Source organism: Scleropages formosus, chromosome 16, assembly GCF_900964775.1.
Source record: "Scleropages formosus chromosome 16, fSclFor1.1, whole genome shotgun sequence".
NCBI classification, from domain to species: Eukaryota; Metazoa; Chordata; class Actinopteri; order Osteoglossiformes; family Osteoglossidae; genus Scleropages; species Scleropages formosus.
In genome coordinates this window covers 8,774,104-8,800,955 of record NC_041821.1, presented here as the reverse complement: position 1 = coordinate 8,800,955, position 26,852 = coordinate 8,774,104, and the positions used below count along the sequence as shown (strand labels likewise).

Genomic DNA, 26,852 nt, shown 5'->3' with positions numbered 1-26,852 from the left:
TCCATCCTTATACCCACTCTTGACCCACTACAATTTGCATGTCTGGCCAAACCTGTCCACGGATGATGCTGTATCTTCTGCCCTCTACCTGGTCCTATCACACTTGGACAATAAGAACACCTATGTCAGAATGCTGTAATTGATTTTAACTCAGCATTCAATACCATCATCCCTCAGCAACTCATGGGCAAACTAGACCAGCTGGGTCTGAACACCTCCCTCTGTAACTGAATCTTTTAGTTCCTCACTGGAAGACCTCAGTCATTTCAGATTGGCAGCAGGACTTCAAACACCACCACACTGAGCACAGGGGCCCCCTAGGGGTGTGTGATCAGTCCCCTACTCTTCATCCTACTGACTCATGACTGTACTGCAAGATCCAGCTCCAACCACATCATTAAGTTTGCTGAAGACACAACTGAGGTGGGTCTCATCAGCAACAACGATAAAACGTCATACAGAGAGGAGGGAGACCAACTGGCTGTGTGGTGCAGGGACAACAATCTCCTCCTAAATGTGGGGAAAACAAAGATTATCATTGACTTCAGGAGAGCCCATGCCGATCATCCCCTGCTGACCATCGAGGGTTGTGCCATAGAGAGTCAGCAGCCCCAAATTCCTGGGGGTGCACATCACTGATGATCTCTGCTGGACCATCAACACTGCTTCACTGGCCCAGAAAGCCCAGTAGTGCCTGTACTTCCTGTGGAGACTGAGGAGGGCGAGTGTGCCACCCCACATCATGCACACGTTCGACGTTCTACTGAGAGCATCCTGACCAGCCGCATCGCTGCATGGTATGGGAACTGCAATGTTTTCGACCAAAAAACCATACAGCTCATAGAGACTACAGCTGGGGAAAATCATTGGTACCCCACTCCTTTCCCTACAGGACATCTACCATGCCCGCTGTGCCCGCAAACCCTCCAAAATTGTGGGTGACCCCACACACCCCTCACACAGCCTCTTCAGCCTCCTGCCATCTGGGAAAAGATACAGGAGCACATGAGCTGGCTCCACTAGACTGTGCAACACCTTCCTCCCCCAGGTTTTCAGGATCCTGAACTCTCTCCGCCACCTTTAACATACTTAACTTTGAACTCCAAGCCCCGCACCCACAACCCCCATCCAGATGACACCAGCCACTTTAAAACAGACTGTACAGAATATCTTTTTTATGCCACTGACTGGAAAATGGGGGGTGCGGTGGCGCAGTGGGTTGGACCACAGTCCTGCTGTCCGGTGGGGCTGGGGTTCGAGTCCCGCTTGGGGTACCTTGCAACGGACTGGCGTCCCGTCCTGGGTGTGTCCCCTCCCCCTCCGGCCTTACGCCCTGTGTTGCCGGGTAGGCTCCGGTTCCCCGTGACCCCATATAGGACAAGCGGCTCTGAAGATGTGTGCGTGTGTGCCACTGACTGTTCTACTGAAGCCTTATTTAACACATTCTATATTCTTAAAAAGTTTTTTGCACTATCTTCTGTAAAATCTGTTTACATTTCTATTTTTATATTATTTATTAGACTGAACATATCACTGCACTTGATCCCGGAGTGTTTTTAATTTTGTAGTTTACATATTTATAGAGTATTTATATACTATAGTAATATTTCTGGCATTGTGTAGTAGTAATAATAATATATGTTGTTCTCTAGGGGGGTGCGGTGGCGCAGTGGGTTGAACCACGGTCCTGCTCTCCAGTGGGTCTGGGGTTCGAGTCCCGCTTGGGGTGCCTTGCGACGGACTGGCGTCCCGTCCTGGGTGTGTCCCCTCCCCCTCCGGCCTTACGCCCTGTGCTGCCGGGTAGGCTCCGGTTCCCCGTGACCCCGTATGGGACAAGCGGTTCTGAAAGTGTGTGTGTGTGTGTGTGTGTGTGTGTGTTGTTCTCTATGTTCACACCGTGCTCCAGAGGAAACGCCATTTCACTCTTCTGTATGTCCTAGAAACATTGTGGAATGACAAAGTTGACTTTGACAATATATATATATAGCTACAAGTTAGGCTATTGGCTTTGTGCCGAATGGGTGGTTGAGTACTATTAGTTTCATTTGTCATCCCTGATAAAGACTAATTAAAAGTTTTTAAAAAAAAAAAAAAAACTTTTCCTGTTTTGTTTCTAGGTTCAAGTTAAAATATTACTGAGGATACAATTCAAACTTTATTATTAGTGGATATTAATTCATACCAGTATCATCCTTTCCCCCCTCACTTGATGCCCTCTACTGCACGCAACAATAAAAATATTTACCTGTCATCTTTCTCAATGGATTTTGATAGCATGTGTATCTAGCAGCAAACAGCACAGCTACGAGATCATCATAAACAGGGGTAGCAGCTATAAAAGCCGGTACCTAAATATGTGAATTCTGCGCATACATTTAAGGTTTCATATTAAAAAAAGTAAAAATTAAATTAAAAAAAGAAAAAAATTGTGTGCTAGAGAAACAAAAAAGACAAAATAAAATTAGTTCTGCTGTAATAAATAGATTTACTTTAAATATTTACCTGATGTTCAGCTGTATAGAAGGATCACGTTATAAATGTTAAGACGTCAAATTATGCCGTTCACCCGGACGTCAAGGACAGATTCGACATTCGGAGCTGCAAAACATTCACTCCATCTCACAGAAGGGAGAGCTGGGGGGTTGGGGGGGGATGGGGTTAACAACAAAGTTTTCTAAATTTTTCCTCCATTTTAAAGTACGAACTTTGGCCTCCCCACTTGTTATTTACTCGTTTGCCTTTTTTCTTGTTTTAAGTGAAAGTGACGTTAATCGGTGCTCTCCACACGCCGCATCAGTCGCTCGCACAGCCTCATCCAGCCCGGCGGTCCACCCTCAGAACGCCCTATTTTACTTTTTTGTCGTGCTTGATGTGGCCGTTCCTTTTGTGCTTCCCGTTGGGAATGCCGTTGTAGCAGTGTCCGTTGGCCTTGCCGGCGGGGGATGCCAAGCGTCCCTCAGCCTTAAAGAGCCTCACCATCCGGTGCGCCGTGTACAACATGAGGAGCAGAGTCCCGAGCAGCACGGCCACCACATCCACCAGGAAGTACTGGTACATAGGAATGGTGTAGACGGCGGAGCGCAGGTGCTCGGCGCCACCGTGCCTCAGGATGTAGCTGATCCAATAGACGGCACGGCTCACCGGGTGGCCCGGCTGGTCCTTGTGGATGTGAGACAGGAGGTGCGCTCGCTGGCGGTACCTGAAAAGCAAGCATATGGACTCTGTTCTTTGTCCTTGCTGTGGGTCCAAATGCAGTCTAACCAATCATTTGCCAGACAAAGTATAATTTATTCATAAGGCTGATGCTGTTCTCCAAAGTAGCTCTCAATGATTTATGCAGCTTGGGTCATTTTTACCGTATCAGTAAGTGCCTTCATGATGGGCACTACAGCAAAAGGTAGGGCTCAAACCAGAGTCCTTTCACCAAATGTACACGAGTGAACAAATATGAACAAATATGGTTAAAAATACCTTTAAAAAGCCAGGCTACTGTAATTTACTATAGGACTTTATAGTAAACTGGGCCTGTTAGACTGTCTCCAAGGGATACCTGGAATACTTTAGCGATTTATCTCCACTGAGCCACAGCTCTGCTGCAACCAGTAGGAGGAGACATAACACGACACATAACAGCTCAGGAAGTAAAAATCGCACTGCAGTCTTATTGGAGTCTTACTGTAGGTGACTGAAAGCCTTTTTTAAACTCTTGAAAATCACTTAGAATTCAAGAGCACCGAGTGTTAAGAGCAGGCAACAGGGGTCACAGGTAGCTGGAGCAACTGTCTTGCATTAAAAAAGAGGTTCGCATACCACCTTCTACTGAGCCAGGTACTTACCCTGAAATATACAGTAAAAAATAAAGACCAATGTTAATTAACAATAATCCCTTTTGAGAAAACAGTAAAGTAAATAAAAATCCACAAATGAAAAAATAGTTGCTTGATTACAGTATAAAGACTTTACATATAGACCTAACCACATAGTCATCTGGAGTCATGTTTTATTCATATACAGAAAATTTAATATTTTTACATTTAGCTGGTGCTTTTCACCAAAGCAGCTAACAATGTTAATCTATGTACACTTTTTTTTTCTTTTTTTACCTGTTTGTACAGTGGGGTAATTTTACTGGAGCAATTTTAGGGTAAGTACCTTGCTGAAGGGTACTACAGCCAGAGGTGGGGATCAAACCTGCAACCTTTGGATCCAAAGGCAGTAACAAATCACTATGCTACCAGCTACCCCTATTTTCAATATTACATTGGAGGTTTTCATAAACTGCTTGGACTGAACTCCATACTAAAATTGGATCTGCAAAGCAGTACCCTCTGTAGTCACATCTTTTCACCATGCTACTTACAACCCTGATCAAACAAATCTGGGGTGGCACAGTGGCACAGTAGCACACCAAGTAGTGCTGCTGTCTTGGAGCACCTGAGTGGTGTGAGAGGACATGGGTTCAATCCCTGCTCAGTCTGTGTGAAGTGTGCATGTTCTCCCATGTCTGTGTGGGCTTCTATTGAGTGGTCTGGTTTCCTCCCACACTACAAAGATATGCTGTTCAGGTTCCCCTATAGTGTGTGAGTGATGGAGAGAGTGTCATCCTCTGATGTATGGATGAGTGACGCAGTGTAAGTCACCTTGGTGAATAAGGTGTGTGGGCTGATAACACTCTGTAGAGTCCATTGGAAGTCACTTTGGAGAAAAGTGTTTGTTGAATAAATAAATGTAACTGTGAATTAGGTAAGTCAAGTTACTGGTTCACCATTACCTTTTGTCTTTAATGACCTTCACCATGGCCTGATACAAGTCCTCCTCTGTCATTTTTTTCCACTCCAACATTATGCCCATTCCTTTGGCCTCCACCCGGGTCATGGTGTCATAGTGGTCTCCAAAGAGTGGCACTCCCACCACTGGCACCCCATGGTACATGGCCTCGTAGATGCTGTTGAGACCCCCATGGCTGAGGAAGGCTCGGATGTTCGGGTGACCTTGAACACACGCAACGCAAAAGTGAGCGTAGTGTGATGCAAATGACCAGCGGAAACATACAGCTGAGTAAATGCACTGCATAATGTTAATTATCACATTAACTGCCTTGCTATTGACAAAAAATATTGTCAAAAGATAGAGATGTTTAAGAAAAACTAAAGGAAACGTACTCTTCGAACAAAAACATTGAAAGACCAACTTTATTATATTTTTAATGCTGAAGTGTCTGCTCTGAAAAATGCTTTTGACAGTAACCAAAAATACTGTATCTAAGGACAAAACAGGAACCATAAGAAATTCATAATTCTTTATTAACTTTACAGCTTATGACCTGTTTTCACCCCCCCCCCCCCCCCCCCCCAATAACACCAAAATAACAGAAGGCAAGACTGATCTAAACTAATATAGGCTGTTAAATAGATGGCAGGTGTCAAAATCAAGGATTTTTGGTTTCGTGCCACGATTTGAGAGCGGAATTTTGTTTGAGAGTTACTCATTGACTCTTAATGATACAATGAGTGATGTATTTCCCATTAATGGACATTCATTACATCACTTCTGCTGGCTTTTGCAGGCACCATATTTTCCTCTTAACTCTTACCAGTGAGGACTAATTCAGATGAAAAAGTTGAATCGGGTGGTTGTTTCGCATATTCACAACAAGCTTTGAACTGAAAGCAAAATGCTCTAAAGTTAAAGGTGACAATCACTGACACACTGATACTGTCCCAGTTGTATCTCTCTTTCCTTCCAACCAAAACTGTATGTAACAGTGAGCTGCACTTATCTAAACAAGATGAAGTTGCAAGCATCAGAACAGAAATGTTTTACTTAGCTTTTTTTTTTTTTTTTTGAAAAAAAAAAATCCTAGAGCAGGAGTTTGAACCTGGGCCCTTCAAGTATAACACAGCAACTGTGGCAACTTTTCCACCTGCTGACTGTTGCTTCATGTATACCTACTCATGTATGCAAAAATATTAAACAAATTATAAATGTGGAGAGGTGGCAAGTGGCTTAAGGAATTAGTCCCATTTCCTTTGGTAATCAAATGTTTTTATCACTAAATGAGAACAACTGGTGACCTGTGGAGTTAGTTTCATTTCAACTCATCAGTTTGTTGCTTAGCAACAGCTCAAAAAAAAAAAAAAAATTAACACAAGGAGACTGAGCGCCTCTGAATTGCGCTGCGATTCCCGTTTTGCTAGCCAGGAGCAATCATTAGCTAGAAACATGAACCCTTGCCATAGATACTGTTTTGCTGACTGCGAGCCTTGTGCTGAGAATGCTTTATGAGTGATTAAAGTATAGTTACAGGAAGACATCAGAATTGTTTGACCAAGTGGAGGATCATCACTAAACTAAAGATCCAACTTCCTTGGGAAAGAGTAGCGTGTTAGGAGAACGTCATGGATGAGCTCCATTAGGAGGCGCAAGTCTAACGCCTTTGCTGTATGACCACGAGCAGCCCAACAGTGAATCGATGACACAGGGCCTGTGTTCTCCGTCTTCACAAGTGGCCGATTGTCCCTCGGTCGCCAGTGGAAGGGGGTAGGAGAGCAAGGGTTGGGGAGGACAGCGAAGGTTCATGAGGTCAACTGCCTCATTTACTCGGAGTGGGGTGGTTAAACAGGAGCCCGGAGCAGTTTCTCTTTGAGCCCCCAGCCTACGTGGGGAAATACCACAGATCTATAGTAAAGGTCACCGGTAACACATTATCTGATCCTATTAAGGATGAGGAAATGCATACAAATTACAATCGGCTCCAGTGTGTCTATGAACATTAATGTTATAGATGTGGTAATTAACTAACATAACCCCTGCAAATACACACACACACACACATTTTCAGAACCGCTTGTCCCTTACGGGGTCACGGGGAACCGGAGCCTACCCGGCAACACAGGGCGTAAGGCCGGAGGGGGAAGGGGACACACCCAGGACAGGACGCCAGTCCGTCACAAGGCACCCCAAGCGGGACTCGAACCCCAGACCCACCGGAGAGTAGGACTGCGGTCCAACCCACTGCGCCACCGCACCCCCCACCCCTGCAAATATGAAAAACTAATTTCCTAGGGTAAAAGCTGCCAAACTTGGTTGGTCATCGGATAAATTATACAGATTTTAAATTTTTTTTTGAATAATCAAAGTGCATAAAAAATTAAATTCTGGCATCAGGCAAGTGACGTGGAAGTGCAGGGATGTACTATAGCTGGTATGACTGCATCCAGATCTCTCCGAATGTTGGTGAGTCATAATGGAAAATGTATGAAGATACACAGGCGTGTCTCTTGGCCATATTGATTATGTCATTTCATTGAAAGATTGCAGAGGAAGCAGAGCAATTAGGAAAAGTTTAGCTGATGGTTTTTCAGGTTTGTTAGAGCATTTTACCAGCAGTGAGTAGTTTTAGAAAGTGGTTCACAACAAAAGTTAAGTTTACCTGATCAACTAGTTAAGAAAATACCTCAGCAGAGTGTTTTATATTACGCTGAAGTCATGGGTTGATAGTTATACCTATATATATATAGGTATTTGTTTTAGAGTGTTTTAGTGATATTTGGGAAAAAATGTTTAGGGTTTTTGGATAGGCTGGGATCACAATTATTTTTTTCCTCATGTAAAATAGGGGAAATATGCTTTTGTTATGAATAATTTTCATAACCCCGTCATTTTCAGGAAAGAATTTTGTATATCAAGGCATGCCTGTACTCTGCTCTGAATTTTGTTGTAGCTCTTAAAAGTGATTGTGTGCAACATAAATGTATGTCCCACAAGAGGATTTATTTAAAAAAAAAAAAAAGATATATAAATGCCTTTTATTAGGGACATAGGTGACTTTATAGCACTTTATTCCACTTACCAAGAAGGTCATTCTGTGGCATCCAGTCCACCAGCTTGGTGTTGTTTCCCAGGTTGCTGGGTGCAGTCCCTGAAAACCTGGAAGCAAAGAACAATAGCTCAGAGGGGGGAAAAAAAGGAGTTTCCTCATGGCTGCATTTTAGAAATGAAACCTTTACTGGCATCTTTATGCAAAGTCACGGGCACTTTCACAAGGTTGTTGGTGATCAGCACAATTTCGGATCTAGCTCACTTTCCAGTTTTCCATCCTAAACTCTGCAGCTTGATTAACATTTTTATGCATAAGCTACACATTTGCAATTATTTTGATTTGCTTCCTGTCACAGAAGAGCACAACACATTTCACTGCATAAGTTATCCCTAAAACAATGACAAAGGAGACATTCAGAACGGATGGAATCAAAGAAACAATTCAAGCTTTTTTCCTCCTTATTTATTTATTTTTTACATGCGTAGGATGGTTAGGCGTAAGCTAGATTAGGAGACACGACTGCTACAGCTGAACCATACAGAGACCGAAAACGCCCTCGGTTGACATGTAAAACAGCCCCGGATACAAGTATGAAAGATATTTACATTGGAAATTGCACCCAGCTCAGTTTACGTGCTTACTGTGAATATTTCACTCAGCCTACATGTTCCCCATGTTTCCAGAAATGATGAAATTCACCTGATCAGATCATTGTGTACTAATACAAAGCGTTTTTAATCACTGAAACATCGATTTTATATTACTGCTGTAAAAAAATCCAAAAACAGTAGTCTGATCTTTCACAAGTTTGCTGATAAGCCGTTACACACCCACACAAACATATTACACGCGTGTATATATATATATATATATACACACACACACACACACACACTCACCTAGAACCCCACGAACAGCCAATGATAGTAGTGATTATATTCCAATATACTCTGCAACAGGTGGCATACTAACTATACTATTATCATCATCATCATTAATATAAATAAAAATAATACTCGAGTAGTGGCTGCTGGTTAAAACTCACTCTTCATGAAATTGGGAAGTCAGCGAGTGCCACTAGTACATGATTAACCAGTCAGGCCCTCAGATAATCTGCTGGGTGACTTAGGCTGCAATTTACATCCCAGCTATTTTTGTTGTGGCTCAGTGCTGAACAATCTCTTGTGTGCACAGGGCTTTTCTTGTTTCCAGTTTATTCCAGAAACTTCTAGGATTTTGTTTATTGCAAAAAAAAAAAAAAAAAAAAAACGGCTTTAAAGCTGGTGGAATGGCCACTTAGACAGCAAATTAAGTACAAATGAAACTCTGTATAACCCTGTTTACAACAGTGATTGTATTATGAATGTCCCCTTGGTCATTTTACCTCCAATTTCTACAATGTGTTCCCCCCCCCCCCTTTTTTGAAACCTTAGATGGCCAGTTCTTGTCATTATTGACCAGCTAATGAGTTTGCTTCAAAACTGTTTGAAAGACAGACAATAGGTAAAATCCAAAGATACTGCAAGGGCCAAAATTAATGAACCATCTAAGGAAGTCCATGTGTTATTCAGCTACAGCAATTTGCAAAAGCAAATGTGTGACAGGCAAACTTCATCTGAACAAGACCTCCACTTATAACATGTTAAAACTGATATGCTGCTCCTGTATGAACAGTTATGCTAAAAACGTGAACGTTTTGCATTTGATCTAATCCTTGTTAAACAACCCTACTAGCACCCTGCTGTAAAGATAATTTCACCCTAGGTAAAAATAAATTAATTTGGTATTAAAATGACTCCAATGGACTGGTGTCCTGTCCAGGGTGTATCCTTCCTCCTACTCTAGGATGCTGCAATATGCTCTGTAGAGCCACAACCCTGCATGAGACAAGACTAGAGAAAATGGGGAGGAAAAAAAAGATAGAAAATGTACACTATTTTGTACGAGATACAGTTCTTGTATATTTACTCGACATTCCGTTTGCTTGGTTTTACTGGCTAAAATAAGTACCTTGTTAGAGTCAACACAAAGGGGCTTAAAATTTCTCCACGATAAAAGAAGTAATAGCTTAGGGCTGAATGCAGAACTCAGCCATAAGGTATTAAAGCAGGTCTGCCCTAGGACTAATCTTCCACATTTGGACCTTTAAACATGGTTATATTACCTTTTACCTTGGTCATGTCTATCATGCTTTTTATCTGTGCTGATTAGTTTTTTCCTCCTATAAGCAGAAAATAGTTTAACATTTTTTCCTTTGAATTTAAAAATTACTTCTAACTCTTGTGGCATATTTCATACTGAGGGGCAAAAAAAAATTGTAGCTGATAACTGTGAAGGACTAAGTTCAATTACATTAAATTTGGTTTCAGAAATTAAATTTTGACCTTTTGCATTTCAGGCTGACAGTGAGTAAGTCGGGTTAAAAGAAATATTCCCTTGACCATAGCATTTTATGATGACTGTTTCAGATACTCAAAGGAAGGCACATGAGCAAGTGGACTTCGGTTCTTATCTGCTAAATGTTCTAATTAATGCTAACCTGCAGAGCATTACATCTGTCGCTTTTTTAAATTTCCCATCATTGTGCCACAAGCCTACAAGGAGCTGTCGTGAACAATGAAGGGAAATGTTAATTATACAAAGCACGCTGGCGATATAGCAGCCCTAGTGCCATACAGTATCTGGGCTGTGGGTTTGGACATGGGTTCAAATGTGGCTCAGTCTGTGTAGAGTTTGCATGGTCTCCCTGTGTTTGTGTGGGTTCTCTCCAAGTGCTCCTGTTTCCTTCCACAGTCCAAAGATGTGTCTTTCAGGTGTACTAGGGACTCTAAATTGCCCTTTGTGTGTGTTCATGTCATTGTCGTGCAATGGATCATTGTCCCATCCAGGGTGTGCCCTGCAACACACCCTATGCGTCTGGAACAGGCTGTGGACCATTGGGATCCAGTATTGGACAAGCATTTGTTGACAAGGGATGGAGGGCAGAGCGGAAGTACTTCTTTGGTTGCTGTTTCCTTAGCATGATTTTTTTTCCCCCTCACTCTATTCTGCCTCTTAACTAACCTTTGCGCACAGATACTTGTCCTCTGTGATTTGGGCATCAGCCGTTGCTTAGTGTGATGTCTCTGAGGATTTGTTTGCAGTCTCAAAGACACACACCTATTAAAAGACTCCAATTAACTCTTACTGTAGCACTGCATCACAAATGAACTTGATTCGCCCGACCACAATGACGCGGTACAGTGTGGCCAATGACACAGGTTCAGTGTCTGGCTAGAACACACTTTTATAACATGTGTAAGACTCAGCTGACTTGTGCTTTGGGTCAATATACAGGAGATTACTGTAACATTTTTAGGAAGGGAGATACAAGAGACAGCAGCTTCTGGTATGTACTGTATATTCAGTTTTTTTTTTCTTTTTAATTTTGCTACAAAATAAACCAGCAAAAATCAGAACCTTCCCTTAAAATTAACAGTTTCAACAAAAAACTTGACATGTTCACTAAAAATGTCAAGAAATGGAGTATCTACTAGTTATGGAGAATAGTTAAATTTAAACAGGGAGGGTAAAGAGAAACTACAGGTGTTTCCATATCACAATCACATGGCAAATTCATGCATGTCATAGACTTCACAAAATAAGTACTGTTAGTAAGTGATATATGGCCGTACTTCCAGAAGCAAGCAATCGATAAGCCGTGAGAACATTTTCATGCTTTGTTTGTGAAAACAGATTTTAAGTGCTGAGAAAAAGTATTTTCCTCTTATGGCCTGCAGATATATGCACTGCCACCTCCTAAGATTATTGACCACAACTGGCTGATGAGGGTGAGGTGTGGTAATGCTATTTATAAGGAGAGTCAAAGGACTGCAGAGCCAAAAACCACACAGAGGCCATTTCTCAAAGCTTGGGTTCTTTCTATTGTTGTTGCATTTCTTAAAAACCTTTGTACGACCATACCCGTCTCACCTTTTTTAAGATTAAATTTGATCAGATCTTTTAGTCAGTTCTGGCAGAATGTGAATTGAACTAGAGAGAAAAAAATACACCAGTTTTGTTTTTATGTTAGTTGGTCTGGAAGACAAAAACATGGAATAATAAAAGTGAAAAAGTAACTGTGCCCTCAAAATCATTGACTGGTTGTACTGCGTGACCCAACTGTGCTTTAACTTCAGCTGTCAGACTGGAGGAGGACCTGACATTCTTCCTTAGAATTAGAATGCAATGGCTAAATACTTCCTATAACTGTTGATCAAGGTGTCACATCACTTTGGAGGAAGTTTGGCCCACTTCTCCATGCATAACTGTATCCCTTTTCTGTCATTTTCCTGGTATTTTATTGGATAACGAAACAAATGGAACATAATTACATGAAAGCATGGGTTAGAAAACAAAACGGTTGAGTTACACCAGTGTTTAAGGTCCTTAACCTCAATCAAACTACATTCAGACCTATGTTCATCAAATGGAGAAAGTTTGGAACCATGGTGAATCTATTCACAAGTGGCCACCCTGCCAAAATCTCTCCATGAGCAAGGCATAAAAATTTTTCATGAACACAAGACGAAGCCTGTAAAAATATCTATCAATCTACTGTAGGCTTCTCTTACCTTAAGTCAATATTCATGAATAAAATAAGGAAAACACCATGCTTAATCTGGAAACGCAGAAGAGTGGTAAGGCAGAGCTACTGCTCATCAAAAAGAACATGAAAGCTTACATACAGTTTGCCAAAAAGCATTTAAATGTTTCAGAAGAAATCTGGAACAATGTTATGTGGAACAATGAATAAGAAATGAAACTTTAGATGACACAGACCCCATTATTTCTGTTAAAAACAGCATTCAGAGTAAAAAAACCTTCTACCAGCAGTAAAGTATCGTGGTGGCAGTGTGATGGTCTGGGGATGTTTTTCTGCAACAGAACCTGGGTGCTTTGCAATCACTGAAGGAACCATGAATTCCTGACTTGTGTCAGATAATTCTAAAAGAGAATGTCAGCCTGACAGCAGAAGCTGAAGCACAGTTGTGTTATGCAGCAAGATAAGAATCCCAAACATACAAGCAAGTCAACCTCAAAATCATTGGGAAAATTAATAAAATAAAATGGAATGACCTAGTCAAAGCCTTGACCTGAGTCTGGCTGACATGTTGTGACAAGACCTGAAAAGACCTTTCATGCTCAGAATCCTGCAAATGCTGCTGAGCTGAAGCACTTGTGCATGGAGAAGTAGACCAAAATTCCTCCACAGCAATGTGACTTGAGACCTGGGTCAACAATTACAGGAAGTACTTAGTCGCACTCATTGTACTTGAACGTGACACAACCAGTTATCGATTGTGAAGGAACAATTACTTTTTCCACACCTATGACTGCACATTTCATTATCCTCCAGATCATGGAAATTACATAAAAACAATACTGGTGTCATTTCTCTGAGCCTCTATTCTGACAAAAAGATCTGAACAAATAGAATGTCAAAAAAGCAGAAGGGAAAGCGAAGAAACTTTTTAAACCAAAGGGTAACGCATAATTCTTTATTTACATTCTGATCAAAAGGACTTCATTTTAATACTAAATCACATGTTCACTGAAGGCTAGCTCATTAGTGTGTATTTTACTTTGTCTGAATTGTAGGTCAAAATCACCTTAGTGCAACTCCAGAAAAGTAACTCATGGAACAAAGGGTTCAGAATGTCATTACAGGTCTCAAGAAACATGTGCACCTAATACAGATAACAGCAAAGTACAATTAGACTGATACCTAGGTGCTCAAAGCATGAGTATGTATGGCATTGTATCGCACACAGAGAAAACTCCTTTACTGAACTTCTACTCAACAACATATGACCAGCTGACGAACAAGAGTATTTTATTTCCCGTTGTTGTATGGATCATAAGAAATATCTTAAAATGTCCTTGTCTTCCAAGTACTATACATAAATACAAATTCTCTTATCTGAAATCCTTATCTTTGGCAAGTTTCGGTGCAAGTAGCTCTACGTCACACATTCATTTACATAACTCCAATTTCATTACACTAGCTGAGGTGTGTATACAGTGGAATACAATGCCCATGTATGGCGCTCAAGGATAGATCCTAGTGACATCGCAGCATTGCTCATTCAGACAGCACTGCTGCACCATCTGTGACTTATCGGAGGCCAACAGGCTGAAGGATCAGCACCAGACAGCATGTGTAAAAACAGTAAAAATAGATGGTAGCATAGGGGTTAGAAGTGCTGCCTTTAGACCCAAAGGTTGCAGGTTTGAGCCTTACCTCTAGCTGTAGTACCCATGAGTAAGGTACTTACCCTGAAATTGCTCCAGTAAAATCACCCAGCTGTATAAATGGGCAAGTTATTGTAAGCTTGTAGCTGTAATAATTGTAACCTTAACATTGTAAGTTGCTTTGGGAAAAAAACATCAGCTAAATGAATAAATGTAAAGGTGTCTTCTTGGGGAAAAAAAGATGCTGGCCCTTTAAAAGAAAGTAAAAAAAACTGTACAAATCAATAACTGTGGGAACTAACTCACACAACTCTGGCAGTGGTTCTGCTTGCCCTCTCTTACCTCTACACACATAAAACACTCTCAGTATCGGTCACAAGCTCGGTGCAGTGAGTTTGGAAAATTCAGAATGAGTTTCCCTGGATAATGAATGGCTGGCACACGTGGAAATAAATTTAGAAAAATACTTCAGTTACGTGTCAGACTCAGCTAGTTCATCAATATCTACTGTGAAGGAAACACCTTTCATGGGTCATGCTGAATTTCACTGATCAGCTCAATTCCGTTACCAGGTACAAGGCCCCCTGACACACATCACCTTGAATTTATATTATTCATACCGTTACAGCATCATCCACAGCACACCCTTGTCGTACTTATGGAACATTTTTAGGATACATGAAGACCATACCTCCAGATGACCTTCTGAGGAAGACGAGCCAACGCGCCGGCCAGCTTCTTCGCAATGTCCTCAGACAAGTACTTGACGCCAGCTCCAAAAGAAACCAGCACAAAGCCATCTTCTTCTGAGCTGTTTGCCCACATTAGAAATTCCTACAGAGAAATACGAACGCTTGTTTAATGGGAAGCAACGTTTAATACAAACAAGAATGCAGCAATAGGTCATTTCTACTTGAACTCATTTAAGAAGTAAAGTACCCTGCAACTTGTCTAATTCCTATTTTGTGCTTGGTCTGCATTTTGCTTTCTTGAAATCAGTCTGCTTCGTGAACTGCTTCTTGAAATATTATTCTCAGTTATAGAACTGAATTTGACTGTTAAATAGCTCTACTAGGGCAAGTATCTGATAATGTGGTCTTAGACAATGAAAATGTTTAACGCACACTGTTCATAAACGCCTTTAACTGTACAATATAAATTAGCGAGTGGAAAACTTTGTCCAAATTCTAATGGTGAAAATGAGTGTGACAAATGCTATACTTTGTTATGATGGGATATTCTTTAAAAAAAAAAATTAAAGATTAAAACCAAATGCTGGGTCAGTACTGGACAGAATATAAACTTGGCTCTCTCATCCCACATTATGCATTTTATTGTTCTTTGCCATCCCATTTTCCTCAGGCATTGTACTCACAGGTTATTCACAGCATATTTCTGTCACTGAAGCATTCTGATTTCAGTTTTATGATAGTAATTGTAAATTTCATGCAGCCTCATCTCCATAGCCCACTAAGTTGTGTTTTAAGGTATATTAATTCAGCACCTGGTGCTTTAAAGGAAAAATTGAGTGGACTGAAATGTCAGTCATGCCGTACATGCTTGCATAGTCTTCCCAGTTATTGTACAGGAAGTGCAGTTGACAAAGCAAGACCAAAAGCAATCCTTAGCCATAAGGCAAGAATCATTATGTTATATGCTATCCAGAGCAGCTGGTAGCAAAGTAGTTAAAGCTTCTACCTTTAGCTCCCAAGGTCACAGGTTTGATCCCCCGCTTCAGCTGAAGTACCATCGAGCAAAGCACTTACCCTAAACTGCTCCAGTAAAATTGCCCAGCTGTATAAATGGGTAGATAAATGTGGCCTAAACATTATAAGTCACTTTGGAGAAAAGTGTCAGCTAAATATAAATATGTTCAACCCATAAGATGTTGGAAGAACTTGAACTTAGCTCAAAAAAAAGGACCATTGAGAAGGGCAAATATCCTCTGACCTTCTGTATGAAATGAAGGACTGTGCTTTCCTTTTGGTTTACAATTAACGTTATCTTGTACTTTCCACCAATGTAACCAAGAGGACTGAAAACTACGAGCAATATTTGTTCTTTGCCACCCACAACCAAAGGAGGAAAAAAGAATCAATAAATTCAACAAAACTATAAAAATCTATTGTAGTACTATAGGTTTGTCCATCGATGAACCAAATACAGTATTTTTAACTTTCAAATTTACCTTATTTACTTTCTTTGGCAGGGGGAGGGGGGTGCTTCACATTATTAGTTTATAAGAAGAAAACAAAAACCCCTTTACAGTTACATATTTCAATATACAGCATGTGGCCATCACTAACATTTTGCGCCATATCCATTTTGTCTTCCCATTCTTCTTTCAAATAACCTTAGAGGAAAACACCATAAAGTTACCAGAACAAGCAGAGTGCTTCTCACAGGCCAAAAAAGACAATAGTTCATTGTTCAGCTCGTACTTTAAAGTCACGAAGGCGAAGGCAACTAGCCTCCTCCTAAAAAATGTTCTCTTAGAACTTGCTGCAAACATTCTTAAATTCGAAAGCAAGCGGTGAAGAGTCAGACTCCATTATGAAATGTGTTTTTAAAATGTCTAAATTGCCTAAACGCACATCTTGACTTTTTCCTTTTATAATGTTAGTTTCTTTGCAGCTTATCACAGGTTCAGGCTCACATAGTCCTGATGCCAAGTAAACCTTGGAACAGATGTTGCTAGTGTCCAAAAGGGAATGGTACACCTTAAGTGTCCATTGTGTCCTCTGAAACGACCATGTAGATCTTCAGGGGTAAGAATCGGTGAGCTGCACATGGGCTTAGAACCTTCTGTAAACTGTTCAGCTTGTCCTTTTGAAAATGTGTTTAAATAGGTTACGTTGACATTCAGCTCTTATTAATCATAAACGCCAGTTCTCTCTTCAGACAAAGGCCAAAGAGCTCAATGGAGAACTTGTTACAAGTCAAACACCCTCAAGAGCTAGAAATAGGGATTAAATTGATGGTTATATTTTCAACTGTATTCACAAACCAATTTGTCTCAAATTTTATTTACTTACACAGGAACTAATTTATTACCTTGAAAATATGTGAAACCACTTGGTAGAGACACAGGTTGTGGATTAGCACCCAATGGACCATGGAATGCCTCATGTGTTTAAATGTGTAGAGATTGTTTACTACCTAGATCCGATCAAGGATTTTTAATTACATGCAGTTTTACAGTAAAGCACTGTACTTTTTACCACGGATGACAAGATGCTTTCAATCTGCGCTTGGAAGAATGATATGAATTTCAATGATGAGAGGTCTGTGCCAGAGCAATGGTATGTGTGGTGAAGATTATAATCAAGTTCAGGCATTTAATTCCCGAACACTCTGTAATGCTCGACACTGGTAAATTTAAAGACGGAAATGCTGTAGGCCGCAGTGCAACTGATATACATATGTAAATTTAACATCGTAAATAAGGTCCAGCCCTCAACATATATGCCCTCAATCCAGAGTTAACACACCATTGTTCAAGATTTAAGAAGTATGCTAACCAATATTCAGGAAAAAAACTGAGAGCACTGCATTGATGTGCAAAAACAGCAATGTGTTCATGTTATAGCAACTATTCTTTCCAGCAGTTTTCTTTTAACCAGTTCTGTCTGGGCAAATGTAAAATTTACGTTCTCGTAATCCACTGTGCATTTTAAACCCAACCACGCTGAATTAAATATGAACGAAATGTAACCCACGGCTTCGAGTCACTATTGCTTTATTTAGTGTAATAAAACCCTAAACCCCTCTCGGCAAGCAGCCTCCTCATCACTCTGTCCTCTCACTCTGACCACACTCTTAGTGTTTTTACAATCTGAAGCTGGGAGGAAAAGAAGGAGGAATAAAAACCACTCATTTTGGGCAAACAGCGGCCTGTCCAGCTGCGTCCATAAAGCCCCAGACCGGGCTGGCACGGACAAACCACGTCAAACACAGGACCCTGTGTCCTCTCCACAAAGTAAACAATGGCCACATTTAACAAGCAACGGCATAATGCTGAGAGGTTTCACAATACACCATTGGACATTTGGCATTCCGGATTTGCCCAGCAGATACAGCCTGCCTTCACTTTTTGCCCACTTGCGCTATCAGTGTTCCGTGACGTGGATCTGTTATAAAAAAATAAAAAAAAAAATAACGAAAGGCTGCGGCATTTGATAAGGAGTCTAATTTGATATGTAACCCTGTTTTGCTATCAGACTTTATTACTAAGAATAAGAATAGAGCACTTGTAAGAATATATCACGACTATCTGGGGCAGCAGGTAGCACAGTGGATCAGAACTGCCGCCCAGGTTTGAATCCCAGCTCCTGTTGTAGTACCCTTAAAACAAGGTACTCATCGTGAAAGTCATCCAGCCGTATAAATAGGTAAATCTGCGTGAGCAGCTTAGCATTGTTAGAGAAAAGCATCAGCAAAATTGAAACGTTAGTATTTTTACCAACTTTGTTCATATGCACTTTAAGCTGCGAGATGTGGAACACACACACACACACACACACACACACACACACACACACACACATTTTCAGAACCGCTCGTCCCCTACGGGGTCACGGGGAACCGGAGCCTACCCGGCAACACAGGGCGTAAGGCCGGAGGGGGAAGGGGACGCACCCAGGACGGGACGCCAGTCCGTCACAAGGCACCCCAAGCGGGACTCGAACCCCAGACCCACCGGAGAGTAGGACTGCGGTCCAACCCACTGCGCCACCGCACCCCCTGATGTGGAACACGATACTGCTAATAAGAACGGTGAATGCGAGATAAAGATCCAGCTGTTATATTCTACAGGCTATTAGGCTAATGCTATTGTCCATTAGGTTAATGATACACATCCAACTGCTACGTGCTACAGACCATGCGCCAGCGGAGGTCACTTTCAGCACGCAGAGCACTAAGTGTATAGTAGGAATTACCCACCTCTGGAAGTGGGTTTGGAGGTTTGGTGAGAATGCCTCCAACGTATACCACGTGAGGTAGGGTGGGGCGCGGGAACTCGAGGGCCAAGTCGGTGCAAAGCATCCACAGTCGACTCCCCTGAACAAGGTCGTGCATCGACACCTCGGGTTGAATGTTGTGCTTCTTCATTATCCGGTCGTACTTGGGCAGCACCAGAAACTGTACCCCAAAGCGGGAGACCAGGTAAACAGCGGTGTTTGTAATCCTCTGGAAAAGGGTCATTCTGTCAGTCAACAGAGAGTTGAACTCGGGAACGTAGGAGAGAGGTGCAGGTGCCCCCACCTCGGCCGGGTACCAAAGGCCTGTGCTGAAGACTGCGTACCTGACCCCGAGGAGGTGGGCAATCACAAAGCCGCACATCTCGTTGGGATCGACCAAGAGCAGGTCGAACTTCTCCTCCTTTAGCCGGGACATGAGCGCCCCGCTGCCCACCATGACATCACAGTTCTTAGAGTAGTGGTCCAAGATGTCGAAGAGCTCCAGCGCTGTCCAGCGTCCCGAGAAGATGTTCTTCACCTTGGACTGCAGGAAGTCGTCCGCAGTCGTGCTGTTGAAGATACCAGGGTATCGCTGTAGGCGGTAGTGCTTGGATGGGGGCACATCCCGGCCCTCTGACACCAGGAACACGGTGTCGTGGCCCTCCTGATGCAGGGCAGAGGCTAAAGTCTTGAAGATGTACAAGTGGCTCTCAAACATGATAGGAGGCACGATCACGATTTTGGCAGCCCACGTCAAGCTAGCAGCAACACAGCACAGAAACACAGCTATGGCAGGATACAACTTCATGGCTGTGTAGTGAACAGAAACAAAGGAGAAATAAGCAGCAATGGACTGAACAAGGGTGGGTGTCACTCAGCAGCACGCGTAGCAATCGGAAACTCTGGGTAAAGCGTAGAACTTCACCTACATCAATTACCCTGTCATTCTAATTACCTTAATAATCACACACCAGCACTGTGAGCTTTTGCATCAGGACAAAAGCAGCCATTGAACAATTTCACAGAATCAGCCAACTCCCATTCTTATTTCTTGGATTCATTTGCACTTTAAAAGCTCCTTTTACCTTTCCGGCATGTACCCAACTCACGAAAAAAAAAAAAAAAAAAAACGAAATTAGCCGAAATTGTCACACCCTTTCAGTACAAATGTTAACATGCAGGTGTGCTGCAATAGCATCAGAGAAAGACACTGGAAGTACAATAAGCATGCGACTATGACCAACCACTTGATCTTACGCAATGAGAAACTGAGCTTTCTGCGAGTGATCCATTTATTGGAAATCATTGCTGAAATCTGACTTTGTGCCATAACTGTCAGCTGCAAAACCAGTCATATGTGGGTGTGAGTTTGCAACTACCAAATATAAATTTGCCCTTGAAATATAAATTTTAGTTTTTTCTTTATGCAGCATAGCTATTTTAAAGTACTGTGAAACAATATTATGCGCAATCAAACTTATTAGCAATTAAAAAATTGTAACGAACCATATAAATGAAATCAGCGAAATCTGAAAACCCATCAATTTTAAGAATGAAGAGTATTATGGAAAAAATTAAGAGTTTGATAAGAAATTACTTTTATTAGCAGAGCTAAATCACCTGGTTTAATCAGTCTTATTATTATAATAAGTTGTTGTTTTGATATGAGCAAATCCACTAGGTCCTCATGCTGGAAAAAAAGGACGATAAATTGGATCTCAGGGGTTCTGCACAAATCAGTGAGGAACGTTTCCTCTGTCCTGAACATTTTCTGTCCCCTGGGTTCTCTAGCCAGGGTGTTTAAGTGTGTGTAGTCACTGTGCCAACAGGTGAGCCACAGAGCGGGCCTCTGAGAACCTGTCAGACTGGATTTGTCTCGCTGACTTTCTCATGAACATGTGCAGAACGCAGGTTAAGGTGTGCTAGGGGAAAAACGCACAACGCACTCCTTCCTGGGCCTTCTTTATTCCCGGCTCTTTCAAACCGCTGCCTATAAATGCTGCACTTTAATAGCCTACAGAAGCTTAACTGTTCTGAAACCAAGTGGGTAATAATAATAAGACAAAGGTCAAATTAAAACAGTTCCTCACAAACAATGCAGAATAGTCACTAAATCCAGATTGTCTTAACGTTCACCTTAAATTTAAAAAAAAAAAAAAAAAAAAATCTGTATGTTTCTGTCTATATTTCGATTTCCTGGCACCACAGTTACTGACAATATGTTAGTTATTATATTTCATCATATGAAGGTAATGCTGGTTAAACTGCGTCTCGTTTTGAGCGAGTCTGCAAGTTTTCCGTTCGCAAAAAACCTGAATGGACCTTAGAGTGCTGTCATTACTATGATAATTCTGGTACAAGGGAGAAAAGAATATGAAAAGACACACTTCAGCAAAGTTATGACATCAGGATTACGTAGAACGACTTTTACCCTCCTTTCTATCACAAATTTATCTCTTGCCCTAGTGTTTGGGTAATCTCCTCATCGAGTGTGTGACAAACAAGCGATCTCATCATCAGTGGACCAAACACCTCCCTTACCCCACAAAGCCAGCAGGATTCCTGCTTGAAACACTGGTAAAACATAGTAAGACAGATACAATGCCTTCCTTTTACCTCCACATGCCTATATGACTGCAGTACAAGCAGCCACATTTGTCACAAGGGTACAAAGCTGAGGCTTAACGGAAAGTCAGAGGGTGAGAAGCGAGAGGAATAACAGAGAAAGGAGCCGAGAGCTGAGCAGCCAGGTGAGCTCAGTGTGCCACACCTGTCGAGATCAGACCCACACACCCTACCTTTCTTCAGCGTACCTGGACAGGTGGATGTCCCACTGTGCTCCCAGTATGGATGGACTGGTGGATCTGAGAGATATATCCACAGGGTGGTGTGTGCTCTGCAGGCTGCGAGGATCACGCACACACTCTCCCTCTGGGTGTGTGTTTAAAGGGAGGCGGAGCAGCTTTCCCATCCAGTCCAAAGGGTTTGCGAGGGAGTGGCGCAGAGGTGGCACAGGTTTTACAGGTTCCCGGGAGGGGGTGAGCGATCTGTGTGTGTCTCTGCATGTTCCTGCAACATGACGATTGAAGCCAGCAAAGTTTCGGGGAGGGGGGGGGATAATCTTACATTTTTTTTCAATGGAAATGATCTTAGGTATTGAGGTAAAATTTTTTTCACTCCAGTTTATTGTCTCACCCCTACCTTACAAACCAGAGGAGCCACGTGAAGTTAATGCACACTAATGCAACTTTGAAAAATTAAATTTAGATTTATGGGCTGCTCTTAAGTGCATTATTTTGTATACTTTGGAATTTGCTCTTATTAGATCTTTTATTTATGTATATTATAACTGAATGAACAAGGAGCATAGTAATAGTAGTCTTTAATAACAATTGTCATTATTATATTAACCCCTTGAAATAGATTTACAAAGGACTGTTCATATTTGATACATTTACATTTCATATTCAGTAGTTTACATTTCATGGTGTGGAAAATGTTGAGCAGAAAAAAGTGATGGACCAAATAAATAGAATGAATTTACAGAAATAACCATTAATAGTTTGAATTAATGTATAAACTCCCAGTGTGTTTGGTTGCTTCTGTACAAGGAAATGTTTAGGGAAGTGGAGGAGCGCCACCTGCTGGCTGAGTTGGTGGAGCGCTGCTGCAGGTAAGTCCAACCAGGTGTTTGTCCCAACCCTATTAATAAAGAGCTCTGATTACTGCGCAGGTGTGTGTGTGTGTGTGTGTGTGTGTGTGTGTGTGTGTGTGTGTGTGTGTGTTTATAGTTTGTTTCAGTCGCAACTTCAACTACGACAACTGTTAAACAGGACTTTTTAAAAATATTCTTTAAGAATATAATGGACTCTGTTAATAGTCTGGTGGCCTTAAATGAATGACCATAAACACACACACACACAATAATTGTTTGTTGAAAAAGATGGGAATTCTGCTCAAGTCTGACTAGAAAATTCTGCTCATTGAGGGAAGGAACCTGAAGACAGGAGCTCCTGAATCATTAACGCTCCCCGTTGGCCAGACGCAGTGTCAGCTTGCCTTGGATGCAGTCATTGTGAAGGGCTCCGAAAGACACTTCGGTCCACTTCTCCGTGTTCAGTTTGAGACCCGCGCTTTATAGAATGCATATGTTCAACAATGGAAGTTCCTCCTATGTCATTTCGTATACATACTGTGTGTATTTTTTATATATATATATATATATATATATGCGTATACATTTCGCGCCAACTATGGGCAACCAGTCAATACAAAGTATTAAAATGAAAAAGGCAACATTTCAGTCAACATCAATGCTTTTCTGTCATCCATTTACTGTAACAATAGCACAGCAAAGCTAACAAATTTAGTCAAATTAAAGTGAAATAATTATGCAGAAAATTATTCAATCTTCTTACAATATGAAGTCTACCAGTTTTAACTTAAAAATAATAATAATAATAATAATAATAATTGCAGTGGTGTATTTAGAACCAAGTGCTGAGACTCCCCAGAAAAAGCTGGTGGTCAGTAGCATAGTGGTTAGAGTTGCTACTTTACATTTAAAGAGCACTGGTTTGAGTAGCACCTTCAATCAGAGTTCTTAGCTTGAGTTAGTATTTAAATTTGTAAATCATTTTAAGTGTCACTTGGGAAGTGCCACATATATAGTGTAAAAACTGATAGTATGAATATGATCTAATTCACCATATATAAATACGACATATTTATTTAGCTTAAATGTTTTAGAATAGAAGTTCATTTCTGACACATGTTAGGTGGATGTCTTTATTTTGTGGATAACAGGGGACGAGTGACATTGTTTCTATAGTGATGAACCCAGAATGATTTCTATGTGGATGAGCAACTGGAACAGCTGGGGAACATGATAAAGCATGGAAACACTTTAATTTTGGTTCTGCTGGGGTGGGGGGGCTTCTTCGACGCATCCGCATAACAGCGAAGGACAAACGATGAAAGGTGTGCAGGCAATTTTGAGGATGGGTGTTCTGTGGTGTGCTTACATATCTGAAAAATGTGTCAAAAGTTTGTCTGCGCCACAAATTCACTTCAGCATCCAAATTAATTCCACTGCGAAAGAGAGAAAGCTGACATGCGAGTCAGTCCTCCTACAGGTATTATTTTTAAACCATCACAATATGTGTTAACCCAGTATTTGTAATACATATCGGTAAGGAGCAAGTTCTACCTCAATATTGTATGTAATCTCCAGAATAATCATTTATTGGTGATGTGTCTATGTATGCATATATGTGTGTATGTGCATATATGTATATATACATATTAATAAAAATTTAAATAATTATACAAGGGGGGGCGGTGGCACAGTGGGTTGGACCGGGCCCTGCTCTCCAGTGGGTCTGGGGTTCGAGTCCCGCTTGGGGTGCCTTGCGACAGACTGGTGTCCTCTCCTGGGTGTGTCCCCTCTGCCCTGCGTTGCCAGGTTGGGCTCTGGCTCCCAGCGACCCCGATTGGGACAAGCAGTTTCAGATGATGATGATGATGATGATTATACGTACACATGTATAATATATATTTCTATGTCTGTATATATATTATTTTTATATATACATTCATTTATCATACATTTGTATGTATTTTGTGTTTACATATACAGGCATAATGTACTGTATGTCTATACAGTATATATATATATATACATACATATGCATGTAATCTATATTATAAAGGCACATTTAAGAATAGGTTCAGCTGAATTTTTTTTAATTGACTCATTTGTCAGTAAAGCAAAGCTGCTGCCTGTCAATGATATCAAAGCACAGGATATGAAGCCAAACTTTCACACATAGGGAGGTGCGGTGGTGCAGCGGGTTTGGCTGGGTCCTGGTATCTGGTGAGCTGGGGGTTTGAGTCCTGCTTGGGGTGCCTTGCAATGGAGTGGTGTCCTTTCCTGGGTGTGTCCCTGCCCCGTGCCCTGTGCTGCTGGGTTAAGCTCTGCCTTGCTGCCACCCTGCTCAGCACATGTGGCCTCAGACAAATGTGTGTGTGATTTCACACATGTGCAAGTATATGGTTTGGGTACAACATGCAGGTTCCATTACAAGCAAGCCCAGGCCAAAGAATTGTGATATCTGTTAGGAATAAAAGTAGTGTGAATGTCATAAGTTGTACTGATAAATAAGGTAAAAGTGTAGCATTGTGTGTAAAGCCTGCAGTCATTTTTCTTTTTTTATTTTTCTGTGGTTTTGCACCATTTGCTTAAAGGGAAGATAGTCCATTGCAAACCAAACAAGGCAGGAAAAGGGATCCTGTTACACCAATATTTCACACACCCCTGCTTTCTAGGCCAGGCCCAGCGCAACAGAGAATGCTGACACAACAGACAGTTTTTGATCGTATTATTTCATGTTTATCAGTCTTTAACAATAAACTACTGATGCAAATACATTTAGTAAAAAAAAAAAAAAAAAATCAAAATTGCACACTTATGTTATTTTAATCATTTTTTGGTACCATTTTAATTTTTCTTTTTCTATGAGTTTTTTTTAATAATTTACTTCAGGCGTACGAGATATGTTGTTATACATTAATATAATGTACATTGTTTTAGAGGGGCCGCATTTTGTGCGCGCGCACTCCTTCGAGAACGCCTCTCGGTGAATGCCTTCGGGGACAAAGGCGCGTTATGGCCTCAGGAGCGCTAACAATGACTCACTGATACGCTTTCAGCCGCAGCCGTACAAATGGATGTTTCTTTGTAACACAGGCCATTTGTTCCGCTATCTCCTTGTGGGGGGTCCAGAAATGCCATGAGTCATCACATCGCTCCTGAGCTCCGCTGGTCAGCGGCAAAGCCGTTCCAGCACAGAACATTGGCCATTCTTCACTCCCTTCACTTGCAGCTTCCCGACGGCTTCACTCGTACGGACTTGAACTACGGACATAAGAAGTGAGACTGGAATCACATGGGAAATTCATTCTGGTAACTTCTGTGAATGTACTGATTGGAGACGGTTTTGATTTGAGCTGAGAGTTTAAATACATTTTGTCACCATTAATTCATCCTAACTGTGACTCTGAAAAGAACCCATTTAAAGTACTTTTCCAGCACTTCCAAAGGAGAAACTGAAGACAATAGCCACCTCAGTGTATTTTCAAAGACTTAGTTAGGGATGCTTAAAATAAAAGAACATTAGGGAAAAACTTTAAAGAATAGAAATTATGCTTAAAAAATTCATTAATAATTCTACATGGACTTTCGAGATAAACTAGTAATAATTTCACTGGTAATAAATGACGCCATTCAAAAGTACATTAATATTATTCAGCTCTGTATGTGGCAGAATTGATAATCGATCGAATCAAATAACCTGTCATTTCAGGGATCAGTTGTGTAAAGTGATAAAAAACGAAGGAAAGCCTCTGCCAAACATTCATGCTCAGGAAATGCATGTTGATTCTTACCATCTATTACTACGATAAGACTCAATCGAGACTTCCATAATTACCGAAGCGGTGCGTGTAAAACTGGAAATCGACTTCAACACGGGGGGGCGTTGGGGCGAGGCAGGTTGAGCCGGTGCCCGCTGTGTGGCCGGTCTGGGGTTCGAGCCCTGCCTGGGGTGCCTTGCAATGGACTGGCGTCCCGTCCTGGGTGTCTTCCCTCCCCCTTCTGCCTTGCACCCTATGTTGCCGGAGTAGGCTCCGGCTCGCCGCCACCCCTCACGGGACAAGCGATTGTTGATGATGGACGGATGGACTTCAACGTGCATGAATATGACTCTACTACACTGTATATCTCACACTGAGCCATTTGCGCTCTGTTAAGTTTGGCTGAATATATGTCTTCAACA

General features: G+C 41.5%; 1 protein-coding gene across 2 annotated transcripts; it reads right to left on the bottom strand.

The window, feature by feature from the left end:
- Positions 1-2,436: 2,436 nt before the first annotated feature.
- ugt8 (UDP glycosyltransferase 8) lies at positions 2,437-21,921 on the bottom strand. 2 transcript variants are annotated; one of them, XM_018735635.2, is made up of 6 exons: positions 21,816-21,921; positions 19,001-19,827; positions 14,748-14,890; positions 7,853-7,929; positions 4,772-4,991; positions 2,437-3,199 (listed from the first exon to the last, which is right to left on the bottom strand). In XM_018735635.2, the coding sequence occupies exons 2-6, from the start codon at positions 19,823-19,825 to the stop codon at positions 2,845-2,847; spliced, it is 1,620 nt and encodes a 539-aa protein (XP_018591151.1). In that variant the 5' UTR covers positions 19,826-19,827; positions 21,816-21,921; the 3' UTR covers positions 2,437-2,844. The 2 variants fall into 2 exon arrangements, with proteins under 2 accessions (XP_018591151.1, XP_018591150.1); XM_018735634.2 differs by having other exon boundaries at positions 21,831-21,921.
- Between the last annotated feature and the right edge of the window lie 4,931 nt (positions 21,922-26,852).

What these genes read in the sequence shown, in the direction of transcription:
- ugt8 (XM_018735635.2), bottom strand. Translation starts at nt 19,825, where the DNA reads ATGAAGTTGTATCCTGCCATAGCTGTGTTTCTGTGCTGTGTTGCTGCT. An exon ending in CTCCAAACCCACTTCCAGAG is followed by an intron (nt 14,891 to 19,000) that starts GTGGGTAATTCC and finishes ATTTCTCTGTAG; the next exon opens with GAATTTCTAATGTGGGCAAA. An exon ending in AAGGTCATTAAAGACAAAAG is followed by an intron (nt 3,200 to 4,771) that starts GTAATGGTGAAC and finishes CTTGCTTTTCAG; the next exon opens with GTACCGCCAGCGAGCGCACC.